Here is a 19045-nt window from a genome sequence, read left to right as displayed (position 1 = left end):
TCAGTTCTGGTCGCCACATCTCAAAAAAGGATATATAATCAAGAGGATAGAAAAAGTGCAGAGAAGGGCAACGAGGATGATTGAAGGATTGGAGCACCTTCCTTATGAGGAGAGGCTGCAGCGTTTGGGACTCTCTTTAGTTTGGAGAGGAGACCGGCTGAGGTGGGATAATGACATGCGATTAGAAGTCTTATAAAATTATGCATGGGGTAGAAATGCTGGATTAGAGAGAAATTGTTCCTCTCTCTTTCTCACAATACTAGGAACCCTAGGGGCATTCATTGAAAATGCTGGGGGAAGAATTAGGACTAATAAAGGAAACACTTCTTTCCACGCAACGGTGTGATTGGTGGTTTGAATATGGGGCCGCCACAGGAGGTGGTGATGGCCACCTCACACCTGGATAGCTTCTAAAAAAGGGCTTGGACAGATTTTATGGAGGGAGAAGTCAATCTGATGGCTACCGCAATCTTGATCCTCCTTGATCTCAGGATTGCAAATGCCTTTAGTGAGACCAGGGTTACGCTGAGCAGCAGCAGCAGCAGCAGAAGGCCATTGCTTTCACATCCTGCATGTGAGCTCCCAAAGGCACCTGGTGGGCCACTGCGAGTAGCAGAATGCTGGACTAGATGGACTCTGGTCTGATCCAGCAGGCTAGTTCTTATGAGGCCAAGAAGCCCCAGGCTCAGAGTCAAAAGCAAGAACAACAAAGCAAATTCTGCACAAGTCTCAAGGGGAATCACACACGTACAGAAATGTGTGTTCTTAACCCGTAGAGGGTACTATTTGCTTGCCCACCGTGCAATAAACCTTATCTATTGGTTTGGGGCGTGGCGGAAGTCACGCTTCAAACTGTAAAATCAAATGCCAGTTCCGTGCGTTTTCGCGTGATCCGGAGGCTGCAGCATCCAAAGGACAATTTCGCATTCACAACAATTTTAAACCTCAACAAACTTCCACAGAAAGTAGGGCTACACAGAGCTACATTCTGATCTGCCCCCTCTCCATAGCACTCATGCAGCCGATGGCTTAAGAGTCGCATGAATCGAGTGTGTGCGAAGTTTCCTGCACGGTGCACCTCCCACTTTGAGTCCGTGATCCACCCCGTGGGTGGATCCACCCCTAGCTCGCCCTTCAGTGCCAGCAAGAGTCCTGACTGTGATTGATGAAAGTAATAAATACTTTCATCTGGGAAATAAGAATATTCGCCCGCCCCGCAGAGATAGCCATGGCTAATAGCTGAGAGATTGGGTAATAGCGCCATCGTGTCAAAGAGGCGGGGAAGCCCAGTGGCGCTGGGGGAGAAAGCCGGAATGCTCTCGCGGCTTTGGGGGAGGCGGAGACGACACGCCCAGGCATGTCCCGCCGTCTCTCTGTGTGTGTTTGTGAATGAACCATGTGGCAGCAGTGACTCATTCCTGTGGAGTTTTTGGAGAAGCCGCAGCAGGCTGCTCTGGTCCCTGGTGGTGCCCGCGCCGCCCTTGATCCTATTTTAGCACTTGGTCCGACATGGAGAAAACGCGTCGCTCCCTCTTCAGCCTGGCCACCGTCGGCTGCCTCCTCGCGGGAGGTCTCCTGCTGCTGCCACCAGGTACAGGGGCTCCCTATCCAGTCTCTCCAGAATGGGACAGAGATCCCGGGGTCAGGACCTCCTGGGACAGGAGACCGGCGTCAGGATCTCAATCCCTCCGACTCCCCAGCAACCAGGGTGCGCCCTCCCCAGGGAAAGCGTTCCCGGATCGCCAGCCCTTGGCGGGAGTTTCCGGGCCGAGGTTCGCCAATAGGTCCCTTCCCGGGAGCATCGACTGTCCTCGCCTTGCAGCCCCGGTAAAAGTCATTCTGTCCCCGTCTGAGAACCACCATGTTGTCTGCTTGCTACCTTCCCGCACCCCAGCGGCATTTGCCCGGCTTCCAGCTCACAGATCGACGCAGGATTTCCCCTTCAATCGCAGGAGCTATCTTTAGAGGGGTGGCTGGAAAGTTTCCGGCGTGAGCGCTGTTGTGGTGTCTGGGTCGACGATGCCTTTTCTTAGGGCGGGACCCATGTCTCCCTTCACAGGGTCGCAGTGAGATTTCGGAACCTAACCTGAGTGTGCTGCTTGTGGATTCGTGAAAGGAAGCGTGCCAGGTGGGTTACGAACCTGTGTGGAAGGAGTCACCTCTCGGATTTGCCGGTCGAGCGCTGACTCACGGCGGTATTCAGAAAAACACCTGTGATCCGCGCTACCTCGCCTGTTGCCTTTGGTGGCCCACGGCTTCAGAGTGAAGTGTTGACATTCGACCCCCGGGATGGGGGCTTAGCTGTGGTTTATACTGAGCCCAGCTTGATCGAGTGGGTCTCATTTCCCCATCCTCCCCACGAGGCTAGAGCTGATGAGCCCCCAGTCATTCGACTTCTCTTTTCAGCAATATTCTTGCTCAGTGGAGACTGAAGCTGTGGGGTTTCATTGCTTCCTAGTGAGAGTGGGGATCACTAGCGTGCTTTCCTCCAGAGCAGTGGTTCTCAACCTTCCTAACGCCCCTACCCATTTTTATTCAGTTCCTCATGTTGTGTGACCCCCAACCATAAAATTATTTATGTCTCTGTTCCTAAGACCATCGGAAATATGTGATTTACGATGGTCCTAGGCGACCCACAGGTTGAGAAATGCTGCTCCAGAGCAACAGAAGGAGTCTTGGAGAACATAAAAACAAGCCAGCTGGATCAGACTAGAGTCCATCTAGTCCAGCTCTCTGCTACTCGCAGTGGCCCACCAGGTGCCTTTGGGAGCTCACATGCAGGATGTGAAAGCAATGGCCTTCTGCGGCTGTTGCTCCCGAGCACCTGGACTGTTAAGGCATTTGCAATCTCAGATCAAGGAGGATCAAGATTGGTAGCCAGAGATCGACTTCTCCTCCATCAATCTGTCCAAGCCCTTTTTAAAGCTATCCAGGTGAGTGGCCATCACCACCTCCTGTGGCAGCATATTCCAAACACCAATCACACGTTGCGTGAAGAAGTGTTTCCTTTTATTAGTCCTAATTCTTCCCCCCCTCTTAGCATTTTTTCAATGTATGCCCCCCTGGTTCTAGTGTGTATTGTGAGAAAGAGAGAAAAATTCTCTCTTTGTCAACATTTTCTACCCCATGCATAATTTTATAGACTTCAATCATAGTCCCCCCCCCTCAAGCCAAGCCTCCTCTCCAAACTAAAGAGTCCCAAACGCTGCAGCCTCTCCTCATAAGGAAGGTGCTCCAGTCCCTCAACCATCCTCAAGTTGCCCTTTCTCTGCACTTTTTTCTATCTCTTTCAATATCCTTTTTGAGATGTGGCTACCAGGAACTGAACACAGTACTCCAAGTGGTCAGCATTCACCGGCTTTTATATAAGGGCATTGACAATCCTTGCAGTTTTATTATCAACTCCTTTCCTAATTATCCCCAGCATAGAGTTTGCCTTTTTCACAGCTAGCTATGCATTGAGTTGACATTCCCATGGGAACCTATCAACTAAGACGCCTAAATCCCTTTCCTGGTCTGTGACTGATAGCACTGACCCCTCTGTAGCTGCAGTATGTGTGAAGTTTGGATTTTTTGCCCCTATGTGCATCACTTTACATTTTGCTACATTGAACTGCATTTGCCATTTCCTAGCCCACTCACCTAATTTATCAAGGTCCGCTTGGAGCTCATTGCAATCCTTTGCGGTTCTCACCACACTGCATAATTTGGTATCATCTGCAAACTTGGCCACCACGCTACCCACCCCTACTTCCAGGTCATTTATGAATAGGTTAAAGAGCACTGGTCCCAAAATGGATCCTTGGGGGACACCACTCCCTACATCTCTCCATTGTGAGAATTTCCCATTTACACCCACTCTTTGCTTCCTGTTTCTCAACCAGTTTTTAATCCATAGGAGGACTTCCCCTCTTATTCCTTGATTGCTGAGTTTTCTCAACTTTGAGAAACTTTGTCAAAAGCCTTTTGGAAATCCAAGTAGACAATGTCCACTGGTTCCCCCTTATCCACATGCCTGTTTACACCCTCAAAGAATAGTAAGTTTGTAAGACAGGATTTGCCTCTGCAAATCTCCACTTTCTTGCCAGGTGTCTAGAAGTGATCCGTCCCCCAGCTGAGCACTGCACAGTCGATGTTTCCAAGGCATTCTAGGCTCATTTTTGGTACTGGAGCTGGCTGAGGACTTTGAGCATTGGAATGGGAAGGCAAATCTTAGGAAGCAAACATTTCTGTATCCATCACTTGAGTGCCCCTTTTGCTCACAGAATTGGAAGCCCCCACTCTTAACCTGACTGGGGAAAACCCTAGTAGGAAACTATGCATGCATCAATCCTGTTTAGCAGTACTTAACTAAGCCAAATAAAGAGCCACTGAGCCTGGTTAATTATCTCATTCTTCTGTTTAATCTTTCTGATATTATTTTCAGTGCTTTTTATTAGAAAAAAACATTGGAAGTATAGCATCAGAAATATTAGCACTGTAATAAAATATTTTTATTCAACAGTTTGTCCAGTAAAATGGAAGTTCTTGTGAAAGGGATAGTTTATCTTGCTGGGCAGCCCTTGATTAACCGTTAAACACAATAATAAGCACCCGTTTCTGGCCTCAAATAAAGCAGTCCCCATGGAGGGGTTTTTTTCTCCTTATCTCTGCTAAGTACTGAAGCAGAGTTGTTACATCAGATTAATTTTGAGGATATGATCAAAGACTTTGCAATTAAAAATGCAGGAGAAGACTTGTAGTATAAAGTTACAAGTAAGCAACAGTAAACATTTTGCATCTTTGATGCATGTATTTTCAAGGCAAGAAAGCAATGGAATAATAGGTATTTTGTTTCATACAAATATCAATATATCAATATATCAATATATATATATATATATATATATATATATATATATATATATATATATATATATATATATATATATATATATCAATATATATATATATATATATATATCAATATATATATATATATCAATATATATATATATATCAATATATATTAATAGCAATATATATATATATATATATATATATATATAATATATATATAATAGCAAATATATATATATATATATATATATATATATATATATATATTAATATATATTACTGTTTACTATTTTTTATTTTGAATTACATATACAATATATGGGGGTACCATGATATTTTCAGTGCTTAGGCCTCTAAAAGTCTTAATTCAGCCCTGTTGCTGGATATACAAAGGGCCATATGCCTAGATAAGATACGGGAACCCTGGAATTCAGGCTGGCACAGTTAGGGGTGTTTTAGATCTTAAAAGAGTATTTTCCCATGTAATTGTCCTATTTTGAAGCATTCATGAGGTCACAGCATTCTGGAGATAGCTGTAACAAATAGTGCTTGCTAACTGATTTACTGCTCAATCCTGTGATTTATTATTCAAAAGATGTGTTATCTCTGTGCAGCATTGACATGAGGACTGCATTTGATTCTGAAAACTGAATTAAACTTAGAGACAAATCTCAGCTACTGCCCACTTTTACTAAAAGTATATATGCAGATACATCAGCCAAGAGCTAGAACTGCACTTACAAGGCAACTTTCTGACTATCCTGTCCTGAACCCTGCCACAAAAAGACTTAGAATGCAATTAAGGTATATGCCCACTCATCTGGAGATATTCTAGCACCAAGGTCTGCTGCACAGCACCAGTGTAAATACTACACTGGCATAGGAGGAGCTAACAAACTCCTTTCCTTCCTCCCTCACAACAAACACCCTGTGAGGTAGGTGGGGCTGAGAGAGTTCCAAAAAACTAGCCCAATGTCACCCAGCTGGCATGTGTTGGAGTACATTAGCTAATCTAGTTCACCAGATAAGCCTCCACAGCTCAAGTGGCAGAGCGGGGAATCAAACCTGGTTCTCCAGATTAGAGTGCATCTGCTCTTAACCACTACACCAAGCTGGTGATGTTAGGAGAGTGCTATGAATGGAGCAGGATGTAGCTTCCTATACCTTTCCAGTCCTAGATAAACCCCTGTCACAACATTGCACCACTGAAAACTTGGGTGTAGCCCCCTGTTACTTCCAATAGAGGCCTTTGTAAGAAGGGAAAAAACTTCCACCCCCAAGCACCGTACAACTTGAAAAGGTGACTAAGGCAGATTCCGCATGGGCCAAAAACAGTGGTGTGAAAATGGTGTGAAAACAGTATAAACCCCTTTACACTGTTTTAAACCATTTTACACTGTTTTCACACCATTTTCACACTGTTGTTTTTGGCCCATGTGCTTAAGTCAGCAGCCTCTTTGAAGACCATAACAGTGTCATCGTCCCCAGGTAGACACTCATAGCTAAGATGACAAGGCACTTAGCATGAGACAATATTTCTCTGGACCCTGACTTGCATACTTAGAACACTTTGGTGGAGCTGCCACAGTTTTCCCTCTCATATGGGCATGCAGTGATTTGGACAGCTCTGCCTGTGCCTCTGTGATCTGTCAGCGTGGCTTGCAAAGATATAGGATTTTTACTAACATGAGGGACACACGTATCCTTGTGCGAGTTGGGTGGGGGGAGGTCAAATTCAGTTCATCATTGCTAACCCAAGCAGCTTGCTTGGTGGAATGGATGGAAAGTGCTAGAGCAAGTAATGAGACCCTAAGTGCAGGAGGGAGATAATATGTGAGGGCTAACTAGCCAAAAAAAGATTGGCATGTGGGTTTATCCTGCATTGTTATGTTAATGGGACAAAATTATCAGGTGTGTGCAGAGACCAGTGAGACTCCTGCAGAGCTCTCCCAATGTGGGATTTAAACCAGGAGTGTCTTGGGTGTGTTGCGTTTGGGTCTGTCTGTTAGAACATAAGAACATAAGAACAAGCCAGCTGGATCAGACCAGAGTCCATCTAGTCCAGCTCTCTGCTACTCGCAGTGGCCCACCAGGTGCCTTTGGGAGCTCACATGCAGGATGTGAAAGGTGTTGTGCCCACCTATCTTTGTAGTCTTTCCCACACTGCTCTGTGTGGGTGATATCCATGTTACAACTGTGAGGGGTGTATTGCCTAACGCACTATGGTGTGTCTCAACCTGTATGCCTAGTTAGACAAATTGTTAGGGTATGTCTCTGAAGTGCATGAGCTGAGGCATGGATTCTACTCTGGCATCAGTATCTGATTTTACTGCTTCTGGGCAAATAGTGAGATTTGCTTCCAGCCAGCATCCTTCTTCCTCCAGTAGATCTATTATGTTCAGAAAGGAGAATGCTCCAAAGGAGTGTGGTGTTGAAAATCCACAGAAACCCACAGATAGGTTATAGCTAGTTGTCTGATCACTCAAGATGAGTATGAATAATCTCCAGGAAAGTATTTTGTAAAATAAACAGCTGGTCTTTTTCTGTAGTCTGTGTGTGTATTTGAAATAGCTAATATTAGTTGGGTAAGGAAGTGGGCTAGCAAATTTTCTACTCCTCCTAAAGCCATTCAGGCTTGCAAAATCTAAGCACAAACTGACAAAGTTGTACAAAGGGGTGCTGTGTGGTTTCCGGGCTGTGTGGCCGTGTTCTAGCAGCATTCTCTCCTGACGTTTCGCCTGCATCTGTGGCTGGCATCCTCAGAGGATCTGAAGTTGTACAAAGTTTTGCTGAGCCAGATGTTTATCAAGCTATTTATTTCAAGTTTCCTTGATATGTTAACTTTAGTAGAGCAATCCTCTTTTTGGAAAATAGAGATAAGATTTGTGCTCCATGAAAACCCTCTTGAGTGTCTTTGTATGTTCATCTTCACCTGTGTGAATCACCAATCATTGTGCTGATTAGTCCCAAACAACTACTATCAATCATTAAGTACTATGCGTAGAGAGGTCTCTTCCATTTCTCTTTCAAAAGGTGCTGGGGTGGATTGTTGTACAACTTGTGAATGCTTTTCAGTCTGTTCAAGAGGCAGTCTAGAAAAATGTCTTTATGAATTGGTTTATGGCACATTGGACCTTGAGCACTCACCTGTCTGCCAGTTTATTCTCAGCCAAACTAACAGGTACCAGCCTTTTCCAGCTAACTTCAGAAACCCACTTCCTTCAACAGCTTTAAAAAATATAAAACTCCATGATATTTTTAGTCTTTAATTCTATGTTTTCCTTCTGAACGTCTCTGGCTGGGTTTGGAAGAGGGATGGTGGTAGATGTTTGCTTGTCCTCTATACATGCACATCTCCAGCAGAGTCCAGATTTACAGAGATGAATAAAGCATAGATTGTCACAGTGCCAGGGCCTGCTCTGCTGCCCTGAGGTCACAGATACACTGGGAGCAGTGTGCAGTGCAGCTCATGCAAATGGTGTCTATTTCACCTTAAGCTACTCTTGCCTGCTCTGAAAATTAAATGGGACGCCTTCAATTCAAGAGGCCTTGTGCAGAGAACTGACTACAAACAGAGGTAGGCTCACTGACTATCCATATGTGAACAGGACCTCATTTTGTGTGGAAGCTAAAGTCAGAAAGCAGGAAACTACCAAGTGCAGGGAAATGTGAAATGTGCCAACCTCCTGGTATTTACACCTCCTGGTATGCAGCCAGCTTCCCGTATAAGTAACTTGTACAGGGGCCCCAAAGAAGAAGGTAAACAAAACTGCATCTTTCATTAGACTGTGTTCGCTTGGAAAGGGTTATCATTCACATTACAATCACTGTTGGGGTATACCATAGCCAATTTTGTAGTTTATACTGTTTTAATTTTTAATTGTTTAATCAATTATCATGTACACACTAAACAACAAGGCAACCTGATGAATTCTGCATCATTTTAAAACTTGAATTTGTTAATCTTCAGAAGCTAGTCTACTAAAAATGCTACCTTATCCATTTTGTATTTTTAATATTGCAAAGTTCCAGCTGCAGCCTGATCAGTGACCATTGGATGCTGATGAGTGAGAAGGGTGTAAGGGTTCAGGGTAGGGTTGAAGGGCAGGGAGCTGGACTGTACCGCCACTGCAGCACATTCTTGGGGACTCATTCCGCCACTTCAGAGCACGATACCAAGCACAGGGTCATCCAAGGCAGAGAGCAATAAACTTGTCTCCACAGTAAGCAATCTGATGTCCATATGCAAAAACTGACAAATGTTTAGTAGTCCAAGGTAATAGTGTGGTTTGTAATCTATTTTGATAGTATTTGGCTGTAGCGGTGTTGTTAACGTGAGGGTGGGTGGTGGAGTACTTTTTCACAACCTGTCTGTTAACTTCGGGGTGACATTCAGCATACTTTTTTGCAGCCTGTTTGTGAACTTTGGGGTGACATGCAGCCTATTTCCTCACTGCCTGTCTGTGGACTGATGGGTTTGTTTTCAAATAGGTTCACATGCGTTGTGGAAGGCAGTGTTAGAGTGGCGCACCATGGTGAAGGACATGAAGCTGGTGATGTGTAACTGTCACCTTTAGAATGTTCGTGCAGCATGTCTGTGGACTGAGGGGCTGGCTTGCCCTTAGAATGTTTGTGCTGATGCCCAGAGATGAGCAGTTAAAACAGTAAATGTGTAATAACTTGAGTAAAACTGAATATTTTGGAAAATCCTTTCTTAGTGAGCACCTAAACCACATAATGAACAGGTGTGCCAAATTTCAACTTTGTAGGTTCGGTGGTTTTTGAGTTCTTTTGATGAGTCAGTCAGTGAGAGTCAGTGGTATTTCACATTTATAGATATAGATTCAGACTTTCACTGGTTCTCTGAGGTCTTTCACATCACCTACTGTCTGATTCTTTTATCTGAAGATGCCGGGGATTGGACATGGGACCATCTGCGTACACAGCAGATGTTCTGTCACTTAGCCATCCCCTAGTACTGGTTTGCCCCTCATTGTAGTACTGAGAGTCAACCTTTTTGCAAAACACTTTCAGATAAATGTTCTCCTTTTAAGTCTGATTATCAATTATACTAATAAGCAGTTATACCTTTCTAAGCCCGATGACTCCAATGGCATTAGAAGGGTGTCCCTTTTTTTGGATTGTAATCTAATTTCTCTGGGATTCCCCTGCCATAAATGAACTGTCAGTGAAGATTCAGCTGTAGGGGTATCCTTAATAAGGAGTTTTGCTCTGTTTCAAGAATCACATTGATGATTCCCTTCACAAAGCTCTCAAACTGCTGTTATTTTGGAACTCTCCTTTGCCACTATTTGCCAGAGGTAGATATTTTGTGTCCAGATCATATATCTACACTCAGACTTTCTAGAGTGTCTGTTTCCTAGCTTGCAGCAAATGAGATGAATCCGTGCTCTCTGAATTTTGATGTAAGCACATGCACTGGAAAGAATGAGTGTATTCAGAGCTCTGAAATGCCTTGGCAAGCAACCACACTTTTTTTAAAAAAGGTGTTGAATACAAAGGTTTGGGTGTTCAGTTTTCTTCACGTGTAAAACATTGCTTAAGCAGTATTTGGGTCCTGCTGTATGTATGTGCCTGTCTGTTATTCTATGGGATGAATCCCAATTTCCATTTTTTAATGGAAGGAAAATCAAGACAGAGTGGTAATGAGTATGAGTCCAAGGTGAACTTTGGTGTCTGCCCAAGTTGTCACTCAAGTAGTACAAGCATTAATGGTTCAGATGCCCACCCATGGAAGTTTGCTAGGTGACCTTGGGCCAGTCACAAACACTCAGTCCTGACCCTGACTAGTATTTGGATAGGAGACCTCCAAGGAATATAAAGGTTGTGATGTAGAGGCAGGCAATGCAAATCACCTCCCTACATCTCTTGCCTTGAAAACCTTACAGGAACACAATAAGTCAGCTGTTACTTGATGGCAAAAACAAAAAACCCTCTCAATACAAAAGACTCAGGGCAATTCACAATATTTAAAAGTACAACATTTAAAATGCCATAAATACAATTGAAAGCAACAATTAGAACAATAAAACCAATTCAAATAGACTTTATGAATAAATAAACCAGGCCAGCATCCTGGTTTGTAACATAGCCAAAGACTGCATGAAACAAAGCAGCCTTCATGCCCTGTAGAATCCTGAAAGATCCTGCAGGACATAAACAAAAATTGCTGCAAACCAGTTTATTGCCAAATGGTTTTAGTAACTGCTACAGGAGTGGTCAGTTGCTGAATTAGTCTAAACAATTGTACTAGATGCAAACTATCGGGTACAGTGGAGGCAGAAAAGTGAAATCGTTTCATTGCCTTCACTGCCGCTTTACAGATATTTAAATAGGCTCTAAAAACTGTTCTTGATGTAGAGATGCCCACCTCCAGAATTACAGTTCATCTCCAGACTACTGAGATAAATTCCCCAGGAGAAAACTGCTGCTTTGGAGGGTGGATTTTGTGGCATGGTATGCCACTGAGGTCCCAGTCCTCATGCTCCACTCCCAAATCTTCATGAGTTTCCCCACCTGGATCTGGCAACCCTACCCCCCACCTCTGCTAGTGGTTAGGGGGAACTTGGCACCCTATCTGGATGCTTTGTCACAAATCTGTCTGCATCATTGCCCTGTTGTCTAAGTGCTCTCTTTGTGTTCTTCATCTCCGTCTAGCAGGGGGCTTGAGAGGTTCAAGAGCGTAGAAAGCATCAGGGAGCAATTTTGTCAATGGCTTTCGGCAGGCCTAAATTCCAGGCCGCAGTCTGCTGTTTGAGAGAACTACTGCCAGCTGGTCTAGACAAATCCCATGGAGCCTTCTAGAAACTGATTGGATCCATAAGACTCAGCAAGTGAACATAAATCAGCTATAACTCCTGCAGGTGGGAGGGGCAAAATTCAAACTGAACTTCATAAGGAAGTGATCTATGGCACTGGTTCACACAAACAGCGGAACTCAGATCAACCCACGCATAAAAGATCATATCCAGTGCGTGACCTGCTTCATGCATAAGGGCCAAAACCGCCTGGGAGGTTCCCAGTGTTGCCATGGCAACCATGAAATCTGAGGCAGCCCTGATGTGGAAGATTCTGCACGGACACTGAAATTCCCCAAGACTAATAACTTGCAAAGGCACAATGCTCACCTGGCCCCCACCTCTGAAAGCCTTAGCAGGATGTCAGCTGGCAAACCTAGGCAGACGATAAACCAGCAAGACACCCTCTGTCTCCCTGGCACCCCACACTAGGCCAGTGGGATCATTGGTGCAGGAATACTTTGGAAGAAGGAAGAACCTCAGATGACGATTGCCACTGCACCTCATCCTCCTAGTTCAGTGGTGGCGAACCTTTGGCACTCCAGATGTTATGGACTACAATTCCCATCAACCCCTGCCAGCATGACTAATTGGCCATGCTGGAAGGGGCTGATGGGAAGTGTAGTCCATAACATCTGGAGTGCCAAAGGTTCGCCACCATGGTCCTAGTTGATGACTTGAGGGGAAAAAAGCTTCTTGGCTTGGGAACCCTAATAATTTCTTTTATTATTTGCCCAGCAATATGGGAGTAATACAACTTGATCTCCCTACTGCAGTAGAAATCCTAAGTCTTCTGCATTGTCACATACAGTGGTGGGATTTAGCAGGTTCGCACCACTTCGGCAGAGCCGATTGTTAAAATGGTGCTTGTATACAGCCAGTTGTTGAATTATTTGAATCCCACCACTGGAACCGGTTGTTAAATTATTTGAATCCCACCACTGGTCACATACCATATGTTCTGGGGAGCTGAGCTGATTTAGAAGAATTAATTTGTTCAGTAGATTCGTATTCCATCCTTTCTCTGACGAGTGAGGGTTCTGTGCTTTTTATTCTCACAAAAACCTTGTGAGAGAGTTACAAGCCCACAGTTACCCAGCGAGCTTCCATGGCAGGATAGGACTTTGAACCAGGCTTTCTCAGATTCTGGTCCAACATTCTATATCCACTGCACCACACTGACTACAGTTACTTGTTTTCTGAACCACATGAGATAATAGTAGTAAGAAGGAAGTGATTAAGGGAGCAAAACCGCCCACTGACACTCTCCCCTCCCCCACAAATTATTTAACCTGTAGAGTCTGACTCTGGTTCCCTCTTCTCTCTCAGTGGAAGGTAGTTAACTTTCTTTGCAAGAATACATGGTGCAGGCATGCCAGCTATTTTATTATTCCGCTGTTTGTTTGTGCTTTTATTTCTGCACTAGGAGATGGACAGTCTCAGTCATCAGCACCACCCAGCTCTGTGTCCCACTTCAGGGTTCCCCTCCCCGAGGCTGGCAGCCAAAGCCTCCGGAAAACTGCATCTGCAGTCACTGTTACAGACTCGCAATTAAATGCCAGTGGCTCGAACTCACTGGAACTCCCAGCTCCAACCACTGCTGGCTTCTTCAACATTACAACAGGTCTACAGACTATCACAAGCAGAAGTGTTGTCAACCTGACTACAAAATCAGCAGAAGGAAACCAATCCAGTTATCCAGATCCTACAGCCACATCTTGGACTTCCATCAGTAACTTGATGCCTACAGAGTCTTTTAAGTCAATGGAGACACAAGGTATGACAGAGTAACCATCCACTTAACACTTCCATTTGTTCATATTATAATTGCATCTCATCCATTTCTCTTACAAATTTCTTAAAGATACAATTCAACTCTTTCATCACTTATAGCTAAACATAAATATCCACATGGTCCATTCAATTCATGCCGATTCTTCATTCAAAAACAAAGCTTCAATTCCATATATTCCATATTCCAATTCTGTAAATTCCACATATCCACATAAAAACACTTTGCGCGTATAGAACGTTTTTCAAACGTCTTCCTCAGTATGTTCAATCACACTTCCAACAGTTCTTTGAGGCTTCTAATGGGTATATCTGAAATTAAAGTTACACATATACTCATATACATCTATCTTGCACCAGCTCATTTCTCAATAATTTTTTATTTTTATTACTCACTGGCTCTCCATTACGAGTTGCCCACTCCCATCTATACCTTCTTTTGTCCTTTGCTGACTCATAGACCGGGCTCCATTTAAAACAGACCTAATTGAAGCCACCTGTGCAGCTGCCGTTAATCTTACAGATGACATGCGAAATCCAGCGCTTTGTTAAGACCTATTCTATCTGTCTGGAATTTAAAGATGTATCTATTTTCCATTTGTAACAATTTTTCTCCATATTTCCTACACAAAAATCCTCTTGCAAATGGTATATTATACAACAACGTAAATCCATATCGATGTGTTAGAATTCCTGGAAATGCTCCACTAGGGGAGCTTCCACCTTACCGGTTCTAATACAACTGCGGCATGAATTGAATGGACCATGTGGATATTTTTGTTTAGCTTTAAGTGATGAAAAAGTTGAATTGTATCTTTAAGAAATTTGTAAGAGAAATGGATGAGATGCAATTATAATATGAACAAATGGAAGTGTTAAGTTGATCAATTATATGAAAAAGCAATATAATAGATTTGATATACAGCCAGAGTGCAATGTGTGTATATATTTGTTTATTTAGGCTATTGTTGACGTTGCACTCTTAGAGATAGTGGAGAGTAACCATCCAGTCATTTCCCACAGCTTCTGTGGACACAGTATCTGGTCCCACACCTGCCAAAATGAAAATAAAACCTAGAAAAAAATATTAAAAACTACAACCGAAATTCCTAAAGCATAATAGACATTACTGTCTTGGCCAATCTTAAAAATCTATCCCCTGATTAAATTTAAATAAAAGTGACAATAAGGATGTTATTTATTTACATCATATTTATGTAATTTGACATTAAAACCTTTTTCTGAGAGACTCAAGGCAGATTACAGAAAATTTAATGTAGACCAGCATAATACATACACCAGATAATAAAATAATATTATGAAAGTATATATATTTTTAAAAAACCTGGATTTCCCAATTACAGAATGTGGGGGAAGGGGGAGAAAACTACCTCAAATTTCCCCAAACAATTAAAAATTATTACCGTTTCCTTTGTAAAAATGCTCTTCTGAACAGTTAAATTTTCCAAGTTTTGTGAAAACATAGTAGAACCTTTATGACCTCATCAAACATGTCATTCCAACAGTGGGAGCCACACCACAGAAGGCTTCAATATGGTCAACTGTTGCATTTATTTGTTGGCAGGATGGCTTTGCTCAAATGAAATTGTCTCAACAGAACATATTGAGAGAGGTGGCCCTGTAGATATGTGGGATCCAGGCCATAAAAGGATTTGTAGTTAATAACCATAACCCTCAATTGAACTTGGAAAAAATTGATAATCAATGACGTGACTGCAGAATGGGTGTAATCAGCGCACTCTACTTACAGCCCAGTCCAAAGTGGGGGAGGGCTAAATCACTGCTGGAATGCAGCAGGTGTTTGTGTCGGTGTCTTTGGCTACTCCACCAGCATAAGAGGCATCCCCGTCAATGGAAAGGGCAAGGACACCCCCATCTGGTTGCCCTACAGCTCTGTGGTGGCAAAACCCAGAAGTGGGGTCTGCCACAGACTTATTCTGGCATCTGATTAGACATCAGCCCAGGGAGGGCAGGCCAAGGCATTCCCGGGGTTGGAGCCAACTTTAGTTGGCTTCCACCTGGGCTTTGTTGCTGGGAGCGCTGTGGCACAGGCCTCAGAACTAAGCCACCCTTTTTGGGTAGCATCATTCTGTTCTAAGCAGTGGAGGGCTTTTCAGGCAGCTGGGGAATTTTTCCCTGCCTCCCCGTACTACCTGAAAGCTCTCCAAGGTGGCAGAGCGGTGCAGTAGTGATGCTGTCCCCACTCACCTCAGGCTTTGATTGGGCTGCCTGCTCTTACTAGTAAATGAGCTGGGATCCTTTCCTTTGATTCACTTTTGGATCTCTCCCCACAGGGACAACAGCTACCCCCCGGCCAAAATCTTCCACATTTGGCACCTTGGCAGTTACAAAAATGACATTTGAAACCTTGCCAGCCACAGAGCAGGAAGCTATCAGAGAGAACAGCACTGATGAATCTACATCATTTCCTAATCTCACTGCCACTGACAGAAGTGTGAGCACTCTGGTTGAAGCAACCATCACCCAATTAACTTCTGAGGCTCCCTCTTCCACATTCAGGTTTCACAGAACCACACCAGTGGAAACAAAAAGGCTAACTGATGACGTGCAAGAAAAGACATCTGGACTACATCTGGAAGATAATGGTGAGAGTACACACTAGGGCTTGCTGTTATTCCTGTATGGAGGACAACAAAAACAGTGGGAAGAGATGCAATATATGTTGTTGGGGAATCAGGGAATAAATTGTATAAATTGGGGTGGTGGGCGCATTTGCTTGTCTAACTTTGGATTTATCATATTGGTTTCCTTAACTAATCAGTTCCCTCTCTTCATTTCTTCAGATCTACCTAGTATTCCAACAGACCGCCCTATAGGTGAGGACCCTTTGGTGATTGCTGTCATCTTTATTTTCATTGTGACAGTAGGGATCCTGGCTCTGATGGGTTTCTTGAGGTACCGTCAGCGCACCAGTTGGCTGCATTTCAGGCGCCTCCAAGACTTGCCTATGGTGAGTACCCGCCATTAGCCCCACAGCTTTAGCTCCAACCATGATTTCCTCTCATCAGTCCTGTGCTTCACAAGGTACCATTTACCACCATTCCCTTAAGAGTATTTTGTTTCAAGATCATGATTAGAATGTACGTGTGGAAAGGAGACTAGATGTGTATTGCCACCCAGTCCTGGAGTGGGGAATGTTCAAGCATAAGCATTAGTGGTAGCTTCAATTATGCTCCTTGCCCTTGGAGATAAGATTAAGGAAATTCTGTGCTTCTCAGAAAGTCTTCCAGATCATTTAGAAAAGTGTAAGGTGGCATCATCTATTTCTTCTCTAGTAGTGGTGGGTAGCAGTTTGGGGTCCCATTCCAAAGGGTCCTCAGTTATAGATCATCTCATCAGGAAGAATGTCTCAGCTAAAGCCCATCCATCACTGTCAAATATGATAATTCTTCGATATAGTCAGGGCTTTGGATGCCTGCCTACAAATGACAGGTGGTAGTATCAAAATGATGGCACAGTTGGACATGCATATACTACTTCCTTTATTTGATACCCTTTATCAACTCTTCTTTTTCATTATAGGATGACATGATGGAGGATACGCCTCTTTCCCTGTACAGCTATTAAGGAAGATCATTTATCATCCAGATTGGGAGAAACAAAGGGAGGCATAATGCCACCAAAGATTCTGACTGGGCAAAGAAATTCCCTGAAAGAAATGGGATGGCTGCTGAATTAATTTGCACATGACTATGAAGTTGTGAATCCAATGATACCTTTTCTTCATGCTTATTCTGGAGCTAACTTGACCTGGGATTTTTATGTTACCTCTCTACTCTCTGAGCACAGCAAGAGAGTGCTGCACTAACTCCTGTTAACAATGCCAAGGGAGTTCTTGCCAAGAGATTTCCTAGAGCTGCATTAAAGAACTCCAGCAAAAGAAACTGACAAGTGAGCAGAAACCATACTTGTGGATGGAAGTGCAAACCATGCCATGATATGGAGACTCAGTTGACTCTCTGATTTTTATGTTTTAGAAATTATTTTTGCACTTTTGTTGATTTTCTTCTACTATTAGGATTTAATGATGACACAAAAGAAATACAGGGAGTAGTTAATTCTCTGCACTCCTTGCTCGCCAAAGAGTAGCCTTGCTACATCTGAACAAACCCTTTATTGCTGTTACATTGTGAAGGCAGTTATGATTTGAGCATGTTCAGCGTTTGTAAGCTAGCATAACATTTGTATCACCTTGTGCCTGAAAAGGGTTTCATTATGGACATGACGGTTGCATCCTCCCAAAGCCTTTGTTTTCTCCCTACCTCCTCTTACTCACATAGTACTTCCGGTTCGACACCTTAGAATAACTGTTGTGTGCCTTGTCTGTAAAAGTAAGCATAGGTTATTGCACATAGGTTGGATTCAAATAATACCTTTTGTGAGCAGAAGACTCTTCTGGTTGAGCCAGGAGGGATCCATGATTTTTGTGGGTTTCCCCTTGGGAAGTGCTGTCCCCTGATTCTCAGGAGCTTTTGGGTGGGGGTATTGCAAACAATGGGAGGAAACAGAAAGGATCCCTTTTGCCAGCAGAACTCTGCTTACAGTTCTTTGGATTCAGTTCCGTGTCCCTCTTAATGGCTGTAGTTTACCACCACCTAACCTGCCATATAATCTTAACTACTGATGCATGTACCCTTCCCAAGGCTCTCTGTGGTTGTGGGGAAAGGGAGATCCAACACAGCTTCTGTTGTATGTCTGCCTGAAAGTACTTCTAACAAAAATTCTCTTAACCATGTCCAGATTTGTTCATTTACTGCCTTGCCCATTCTCTGCTCACCTTTTATTTACTATCTTCATGTTGGCATTGTTTTAGTAAAAATGTACAAATAAAATGTATTTGTTGTTGTTTTCAGATACCTTGTTTGGAAATTATTTGCTTGAGGGTTGTCTGAGATTATGGAATTGGTATAATTTCCATCAGTTCATATCCCAATAAATTAAAAATTCCCATCCTTTTCACCGGGTTGCTGCTGACCCCTAATAATTTCTATTTTCATGAAATAGAAAACACCACAAATAATATGGAGAAAAGCTGATGAGTGCCTTGAAAGCAAGACAAAACCCTGCTTATTTAATTATTTATGTAGATATGTGTACCTTGTTCTCCATACGCTATTCTTCCTTTCTCCATTTTATTTTCACAACAACCATCCTGTGAGGTATGTTAGGCTGAGGAGTAACTGGCCCAAGATCACCAAACATGCTTCCACAGCACAGCAGAGATTCAAACCTCTATATCCCAAATCCTAGTCCAATACAATCCACTCCACAGCACTGACAGGGTTGAGTGTCTTTCTTTTTAGTGAGGGAAAAGTACTATGATGCAGTTTAAGACCTCTGAAGAATTTCTGATAAAGGCTGATTACACATGACAAAGTTCCCATGACTTCAAAGAGAACTCGTTGGGGAGTCTTTGTTTCGGGGTATGTTACCCACAGTCCTGTTTGCAGCAGGGCAGGAGTTAACCCGTCAGCTGGCTTTTTGCTTGCATCTGGGGGTTCACTGTCATGCATGTGTGCTTTAATTTTTATCTTTAATCTTATCAATAGATCGAT

General features: G+C 43.3%; 1 protein-coding gene across 2 annotated transcripts; it reads left to right on the top strand.

Moving 5' to 3' along the window:
- The first annotated feature begins 1368 nt into the window (after positions 1-1368).
- LOC125432310 lies at positions 1369-18342 on the top strand. Of its 2 annotated transcripts, none has more exons than XM_048495729.1 (5): positions 1369-1591; positions 13084-13434; positions 15764-16075; positions 16274-16440; positions 17013-18342. In XM_048495729.1, the coding sequence occupies exons 1-5, from the start codon at positions 1510-1512 to the stop codon at positions 17055-17057; spliced, it is 957 nt and encodes a 318-aa protein (XP_048351686.1). In that variant the 5' UTR covers positions 1369-1509; the 3' UTR covers positions 17058-18342. The 2 variants fall into 2 exon arrangements, with proteins under 2 accessions (XP_048351686.1, XP_048351685.1); XM_048495728.1 differs by having other exon boundaries at positions 15764-16081.
- The last annotated feature ends 703 nt before the right edge of the window (positions 18343-19045 follow it).

Source organism: Sphaerodactylus townsendi, linkage group LG05, assembly GCF_021028975.2.
Source record: "Sphaerodactylus townsendi isolate TG3544 linkage group LG05, MPM_Stown_v2.3, whole genome shotgun sequence".
In the NCBI taxonomy this organism is placed as follows: Eukaryota; Metazoa; Chordata; class Lepidosauria; order Squamata; family Sphaerodactylidae; genus Sphaerodactylus; species Sphaerodactylus townsendi.
Note: the sequence above shows the minus strand (reverse complement) of the source record. Positions and strands in the feature narration are given on the sequence as shown.

Bases quoted from the DNA above. Each gene is read 5' to 3' on its own strand.
- LOC125432310 (XM_048495728.1), top strand. From the start codon at position 1,510: ATGGAGAAAACGCGTCGCTCCCTCTTCAGCCTGGCCACCGTCGGCTGC. The intron at 1,592-13,083 runs GTACAGGGGCTC...TTTCTGCACTAG, and splicing joins TCTCCTGCTGCTGCCACCAG to GAGATGGACAGTCTCAGTCA. The intron at 16,441-17,012 runs GTGAGTACCCGC...TTTTCATTATAG, and splicing joins GCCTCCAAGACTTGCCTATG to GATGACATGATGGAGGATAC.